The sequence below is a fragment of the Carlito syrichta genome, unplaced genomic scaffold, assembly GCF_000164805.1.
Source record: "Carlito syrichta isolate Samal-C Ts95f unplaced genomic scaffold, Tarsius_syrichta-2.0.1 Scaffold314870, whole genome shotgun sequence".
Lineage (NCBI taxonomy): Eukaryota > Metazoa > Chordata > Mammalia > Primates > Tarsiidae > Carlito > Carlito syrichta.
The window spans coordinates 527,864-535,950 of NW_007258966.1; the positions used below are offsets into that span (position 1 = coordinate 527,864).

Genomic DNA, 8,087 nt, shown 5'->3' on the forward strand with positions numbered 1-8,087 from the left:
GGGTCTCGAACCCGCGGGCTCAGGCAATCCACTCACCTCAGCCTCCCAAAGTGCTGGGATTACAGACTGAGCCACTGAGCCCGGTTCAAGCCAATATTTTATTTCACAAAATTTTATGACAGCTGTGAGGACTTTTATCACACAAAATGATTCTGCCTTTTGGACATCCTTGTGTCAACCATAGCTTTGCTTCCAGCTTTGTTTCCAGAGATATTACTCATGGTCATTCCGCTGCCCCTCCCCTTTACTCTAGGTCAACCCATATTGCGGACAACTAGGTTTTAAATTGAATTATAATATTATGACACCGCCGGGCTCGGTGGCTTAGCCTGTAATCCCGTGCTTTGGAAGGCCGAGGTGAATGAATTGCCTGAGTCCGCAGGTTTGAGACCCACCTGGGCAGCTTGACAAGACCTCATCTCTAGAATAAGTAAAAAAAAAAAAATTAGTCGGGCGTGGTAGTGCGCGCCTATAGTTCCAGCTACTTGGAAGGCTGAGGCGGAAGGATCACTGGAGCCCAGCAGGTCAAGGCTGTGGTGGCCGGGAGCGTGCCACTGCACTCCAGTCTGGGCAAGAGAGTGAGACTCCAGCTCTCTCTCTATATATACATATATATATGTATGTATTATGACACCTATAACCTTACCTCTGAATCTTCTGGATATTATCAACATTTTAACTTTTTGAGAACAGGCTGAGTCAACAGAAGGAAACCCATGGGACCATTTCTGTCCCAAACTTCACTAGTTCCTGGACACAAAGTTCTTAGGGACATAATACATAGTAAACTATAGCCTGGGAGATGCCTTATGCAGAAAATGTGTCTGCCTTAATCCATTTTCTGATGCTGTAATAGAATACCTGAGACTGGGTAATTTATAAAGAAAGGATGTTTATTTAGTTCACAATTCTAGAAGCTAGGAAGTTTAAGAACAGGCAAACCATCTAATGAGGGCCTTGCACTTCTTCACATAATGGCACAAAGCAGAAGGGCATGTGCAAAAGAGGCCAAACACCAGCGGCAACCTCACTTTATAATAACCTGCTCTTGTAGGGACTAATTTATTCCCGCAAGAACTAAACCGTTCCCTGGAATAATAACCCAGTCTCGGGGGGAAAGAGATTTATCCATCTTAACAAACTAATCACCTCTCCCACCACTGCTACATTGGGAGCCAAGCCTCAATGTGAGTTTTGGTGATGACAAACTATGTTCAAACCATAGCAATGTCCTTGTGACAGTACCAAGATTTTCAAAAAGTTACTTCAGTAAATAACATTCACATTCTTTTTCTCTCTATAATAACCAGCTATAACTTCTCAAGTCTAGCTTTCTTTTTACACAATTATTTTTATTTTTTTATTTATTTTTGAGTTGGAGTTTCACTCTGTCATCTAGACTGGAGTGCAGTGGCACACTCCCGGCCACCACAGCCTCAACCTGCTGGGCTCCAGTGATCCTTCCACCTCAGCCTTCCAAGTAGCCGGAACTACAGGCGCGTGCTACCACGCCCGGCTAATTTTTTATTTTATTTTAGAGACGAGGTCTCGCCAAGTTGCCGGGGTGGGTCTTAAACCCGCGGGCTCAGGCAATCCACTCGCCTCAGCCTCCCAAAGTGCCAGGATTACAGACTGAGCCACTGAGCCACTGAGCCCGGCTTTCCGCACAATTTTTAAAACAACTGTGAACCCCAGAATTTTGAATCATAGCGATTTCTGTTGCCACGAACAATTAAGATGCTGTTCCTAATTGTGCACACTCCAATCAGTGGTATCCCAGGCTAAGAGCATTGCATTGCCAGGAAAGGGAATGTAATCACCAAAAGCTTTTCAGCCTAGTAGTGTGAATTATTACAAAGTTTGGGCAAGCAGACAACTGGCTGTTTCCAAAAAGGCTCTGCCCCAGATGCTCATAGTAATCAATCACCCTGGTTATTACTGAAGCATGGTGACTGTGTGCTTGATCCCGGGTGGATGTCAGTGCTTTCCACTCAATTCACATGGGATTTGGTTGATGGACATATCTGGGATGCTGACAAGACTTCCCTTGGGCCTCAAACTTCTGTCATGGTTTAATTTTCTTCTTTAATTGATTGATCTAGGTGACTGCTGCTGCAGGGAGAAGGTTGGTAAAGGAGACTTAGACACAGAGGGAGGTGAGAGCTGGTTAGGTCTATAGGTTCTCAGGCACCAGTGTTGGCCAAATGTCTTCTTTTTTGTTCACCTTTGTCTCAGACACTCACAATGGCCTGAGCACCACACTGGAGCTCCTGTTTGGGGAGGGATTATCCTAAGGCTTGGATGCAAAGGCTGACATGGACACTGACACTGCTTCAGAGACTTCAACACAAACTTCCTTTAGTGGGGAATATAGGAGTAAATGGGCATGCAGTCTCTGAGAGGGGCTTATTTCCTTCACCATGCATGTTGATGGCTTGGCTCATCTCTACCTTAAGCAATTTTATTTTCTGAACTTAACTGGTGCCATAACTTGCCTTGTGAGGTACCTGGAAGGATCTACCCTTGTCTGCACTTTATTTTTTGGACCCAGAGCAAATTAAGATGTTAGACTCTTGATAAGCAAAGGCCCTTTTATTCTGAAGATAAATTTTGGCATAAAAGGGAAAAACTGAATAATTAAGTTGTTTGTTACACTAACAAAACAAGAGTAGAGCAGATTCCTGCTTTGTTGAGGAGAAGGCTCTGAATTCAGGAATGTAAAGTAGAAGACAGGGATTATAAGGTTAAAGAGCCAGATACCAGTATGACTAGAAGTCCTTACCTTCTCGCCATTTTGAACCTCTGCAATTCACAAGTGTGGTGTGGTATACAGGTCTGAGGCAAAATTAGGAAGAAAAGTACGTCCTCATTTTTTGCTGGTTTTGACACATCTTCCTTTTTTTTTTGTTTTTTTTTTGAGTTGGAGTCTCACTCTGTCGCCCAGGCTGGAGTGCAGTGGCCGCTCCCGGCCACCGCAGCCTCGACCTGCTAGGCTCCAGCGATCCTTCCGCCTCAGCCTTCCGAGTAGCCGGAATTACAGGCATGCGCTACCACGCCCGGCTGATTTTTTGATTTATTGTAGAGATGAGGTCTCGCTGCCCAGGCGGGTCTCGAACCCGCGGGCTCAGGCAATCCACTCACCTCAGCCTCCCAAAGGCGTGGGATTACAGGCTGAGCCACCGAGCCCGGCACATCTTCCTTTTTATCATTATTTTGTCGTCCTGGAGCCTTTCCAGATACCTGTCCCCAGCCCCATCTTCTAAAGGCTTTGTTTTTATCTGGCTGTTACAGTTGAAATAAAACTATTAAACTGATCTGATAAATTGAGACTAGACGGCTTCATAATTGGACCCAGCGCAGGGATATTTTTATTTTACCAGGTCTGTTTGTTTCTTTTTTTTTTTTTTGAGTTGGAGTCTCACTCTGTCACCCAGACTGGAGTGCAGTGGCCACTCCTGGCCACCACAGCCTTGACCTGCTGGGCTCTGGCGATCCTTCCGCCTCAGCCTTCCGAGTAGCTGGAACTACAGGCATGTGCTACCACTCCCGGCTAATTTTTTTTTAATTATTATTTTGTAGAGATGAGGTCTCACCAAGTTGCCTGGGCGGGTCTCGAACCTGTGGGCTCAGGCAATCCACTCACTTCAGCCTCCCAAAGCACGGGATTATAGACTGAGCCACCGAGCCCAGCTTAGGTTTGTTTCTTAAGACATAAAGCACTGGAACTGTTATGGTAGAGTCTGACACACTGAAGCCAATGGGCTACTGAGATAGCTAGTGACAGGAAAGTCTTCTGCAGGGTCCCTCTCATGATACCATCTATGGATGTAGTTCTTCAGCCTAGTTCAGAGGACCTAGCCCTGAGCCAAGCACAGGGTTGGAAGCCCCCTCCCAGTGAAGCATCTCACCATTACGTACTTTCCTGAAGAGCATATTTCCCTAGCAGGGAAATAACTATCAGAAACAGCTCTGTCATCTCAATTTCTGGCAGGATAGAGGTGGGTGTGACCACCTATAGCGGTGGATCCAGGCCTTTGGTCATCATCTTTCCACTTTGGAAATATGACTATAGAAACCTGAGATCTAGAAGGCAGAAAGTGCTACCCAGAATACAAGTAGTGTCACTAACTGAGCATGTACTCAATTACATTCCAGGCACTGTGCTAAGTGCTATCAACATTGTCTCATATAATCCTCACTAACACCATATGAGAGGGGTAGTACCCATTTTGCACAGAGGCTCAGAGAGGTTTAAGTACCTTGCTCACACACAGCTAGTTAGTAGCAGAACTAGGATACCAGCTCAGGTCTTTATTTTAAGTAAAGGCAAATGCTATAGAAGTGTATTAAAACTGTTGGCTCTGTGTTTTAAAGTAGACCTTGGGGGTTGTTTTAATGAATAGGCAAGACGAATTTTAATTAGCATAGCAATTGTTTGTAAATGGTACTTGAGAAAGTTAACAATTTGCTCACCAGTATTTTATTAAACCTCCTTCCTGCGATTTTATAGACTCTTATTTGCATTATAAATGAGCAAGGAAAAATTTGCTAGGGGAAGGGCTATGCATTCCAATTTTGACACCTTGAATATCGAAATTGACTGCTCCTTCTCCTTGAGTAACAGAGTTGACAATTTCAAATTGGGAGCTGAAGGGTCACCATTTGCCTGTCATGGCCAACAGAGTGGTCTTCAGTGTTTGCCAGGTACATACAGGTACACCTGACCAAGAACAATCAATAAGATTCAGTAGATCCTAGATGAAGTGTATCAAAAGAACCCAATGGTTTGGGGAAAACCTCATTTTATTAAGTAAAGGGTAGCCATGTGAGCTTGAGGAATCTTGCTTTCAAACCCTCCAATCTAGTCATATGGGCATAATGGACCCTGAGATCTAGCCCAAACACCCATCCTAGGGAGAAGCTCTATCTGAGGGCAAGGTAAGTAGGCAATTGCTGTTAGCTGCTGTTCCTGCACAGGCCACCTCTAAGAAATCTTGTTAGGTAACATCTGCTACATAGGTGACTGCTTGTCCACTGATCACCAGTGGTTTGACAAATGACATTCTAGCACTTAAACACCAGGGACATTCTCATCTGCAAGCAATTGTGCTGGTAGTAACTCCCAAGAGCTTCCAATGCCAGGTTTCTTTCTGTGTGGGCTTCCAGCTGCTGAGTTGAGAGAACTTGGCTGTCCCTTTATAAGAAATAGAACTAAAGGAGCATGCTAGGGGAGAATCTTCCCTAACTCTGAGATCATCAGATGCATACATGTTACCAATTACAGGAATCACCCTGCCCTGTATTATTCCTGGGTCATTCGGTCCAGCAGGATTCCCTGGAACTCCTGGATTCCCAGGTATGGAATGAGGCCCTAGAAAACCACTGAGCACACTTTGTAAGAATCATGAGAGAAAGGAAGCAGAGGATATCCCAGTAGAATTTGGGGGTTCCCATTTCACCTTGGGAATTGAGGAAATAGAATAGCTGCTGGAGAGGGCAGTGTGGGGAGATGAGACCAGGAGGGGCCAAGAGACTGGGATTCTTGACTGAACATCACAAATCATACCCAGCACACTAACTTTCCTTTCCCTTCACTACTTACATTTGGGTTTACAGGCCCTAAAGGGGCCCGTGGCCTCCCTGGAACTTTAGGCCAGCCTGGATCACGTGGAAATAAAGGAGAACCCGGGAGCCCAGGATTGGTTCATCTCCCTGAACTGCCAGGTAAGGAAAGGAGCCTCTCCTCACCGCTTCTCCTTTTGCGCAAGTGTGCATTAGAACTGTGGTAGTCCTCCACCAATTACAGGAAGCTAGGTATGCTCTCTGGTGTGTGTAGGATGATTTGATTTCATACCCAGGCAAGTCAGAGCATAAAACCATAGAATGACAGTATATCAGAGCAATAAGGGCCACTCAAGTCCAGCAGGGACAACTCCTTAACTTTTGATAAGGAAGCTGAGACCTGATGGGAAGTAACCTGCCTGATGTCTTGAAGCCACTAGTGACAGACCTAGGACTTTTCCAGGTTGTCTGCCTCCCAGTCCTCTGACAGTTTCCTGGATCAACTCCTTAAAGCTCAGAGAAAGAGCTTCAGATCAGTCAGGAGCAAGTTACCCATTTCTATTCCTTTTTCTATACCCTGTTTTTCCATCTGTGCTTCGTGGTTTTACATTCTACCAGTGGTTCTCAAACTGTAGTCCATGGGCCAGCACCAGCATCACCTGAGGAGTTGTTGGAAATGCAAATTCTCAGCCTCTCTGCAGAATCTGCTGAGCAGAAACTCTAGGGGTGGGCATGACAATCTGTGTACTCCAGGTGATTATGACACTCCTTCAGGTTTGATAACTGCCAGTGCTTGAGAACTCGGGGCTCCTCTTGGGCCATGTGCTCTGGGCTTCCCTCCACCACCCTCCCCCCACCCAAGAGGTGGGAGACATGACAGCAGGAGCCAGACAACTCTGGAAAACCATGAGCTTTTGCCTGGAGGCCTTGGGAGTGACCTATGCTCATCAGCTACTGTAGGAGCCCCAGGAGCAGGTTGCTAAGCTCTGCCCACAACCCGGCCTCCATGACATAGAACCTCCTTCAGGTTATGTGGTATAGTCCCTGCCTCTGTGCAAGGCCTCCCAGGACCAGAGACCCTTGACCGTCAAGAGAAGTGGCATATTATGAAAATGTTAGCTTTCATATTCGAAAAATCTCAGAGATCTCTATCCAGACAAATTGCTTTTAAACATCTGTGGCCTTTTACTTTTGCCTTTTTGCATTTAGGATTTCCTGGACCTCGTGGGGAGAAGGGCTTGCCTGGATTTCCTGGGCTCCCTGGAAAAGATGGCTTGCCTGGAAAGGTTGGCAGTCCAGGTTTACCTGGTTCCAAGGGAACCCCTGGTGACATCTTTGGTGCTGAAAATGGTGCTCTGGGGGAGCAAGGCCTACAGGGATTGCCAGGGGACAGAGGATTTCCTGGAGACTCTGGCTTTCCAGGACCCAAGGGTGACTCTTTTTGTTCCATTTATTTAACAATCCACAGACAGCCTTAAATTAATCAATATACTTGCATGAGTACTTGCATGACTCTAGGATAACGATTTAATTAGGAGTTAAACTGAAATATGTTGTTCTGTCCTTCCCTTTTGGGAGATTTTCCTTAAATGGCCTGAATTTATTTTTCTGTTTTAGTAATTACCGATGTGACCATAACCAACAAATTTCTTGCAAATCTTCTGCTTTACTGCTAGGAATAGCAACAAGGCTGGAGCTGAGAAGAGCTTAGGATGAATCCTGGGCCAAACTCTTCCACTGAAAGTTCGTTTGGTTACCCAGTTTCTGCTATTCAAGCTGTAACTATCTGCCCTTTCTTTTATTAGGTGTGCATGGGAAGCCTGGCTTGCTAGGCCCCAAAGGTGATCGGGGCAGCCCAGGAATACCAGGGCAGGTGGGACTGCCAGGTCTTCCAGGTTCCGGTGGTTTGTATGGCATCAAGGGCAAACCTGGGCTCCCAGGAGCGCCAGGCTTTCCAGGCATTTCAGGTAGGTTCTTTGGAGGAAGAGCTGCAGCTTGACAGACTTCAGCTAGGCCCTGGATCCAATGCTCTAGAGGGCAATAGCAGCTGTGGGATGTAGTCAGAATTTTGAATGAGATTTGACTTTCCTAATCTTTCAAGTTTCAAATCTCAAGTCACCCTTGTAATGTCAAGCAGAACAGATTGCTGCAGGTTATCTTCCAAACGATTACCACAAATCTCTCCAGGCCCCCTCCTCCATGGCCTCAAGCCCCCTTTTCATGCTTTAACCTTCCTCCTGCCCTCGCCAGTTAGAGAAACTGCCTTCATTGTTGAGGTGAGTGTAGCCCACCTCTAATGCCTTCATAAGGGCCATAGGGAGCCTGCTTTGGATTGGGGAGAAGCTCAAGCAGAGTGTGGCCACCCTGGCGACCTGTCTTCCAGGCGAGTGTGCCTCTGAGGACGCCATGGCCAAAGTGCCTCTCACTCAGCAGTGGGACCTGACACCCCCTGGTTCCAGGCCAGTGTTTGTAACTTGCCTTTTTCTTGCCCTCCTCACCCTGCCTCGTGACTACATCATTCCCCA

The 8,087-nt window shown here is 46.3% G+C and overlaps 1 protein-coding gene across 5 annotated transcripts in view; it reads left to right on the plus strand.

Annotated features, from left to right (window-relative positions):
- Nucleotides 1-8,087, plus strand: part of COL4A6 (collagen type IV alpha 6 chain) — a 310,397-nt gene that overhangs the window by 276,734 nt on the left and 25,576 nt on the right. For 4 of the 5 annotated variants that reach the window (XM_008072174.1, XM_008072176.1, XM_008072177.1 and 1 more), the window contains exons 24-27: nt 5,285-5,356; nt 5,617-5,724; nt 6,772-6,993; nt 7,368-7,529. In XM_008072174.1, coding sequence (XP_008070365.1) covers nt 5,285-5,356; nt 5,617-5,724; nt 6,772-6,993; nt 7,368-7,529 — 564 coding nt within the window. Of the gene's footprint in view, nt 1-2,102; nt 2,157-5,284; nt 5,357-5,616; nt 5,725-6,771; nt 6,994-7,367; nt 7,530-8,087 lie in introns of all 5 variants that reach the window. The other variant, XM_021706003.1, reaches the window with a different exon arrangement.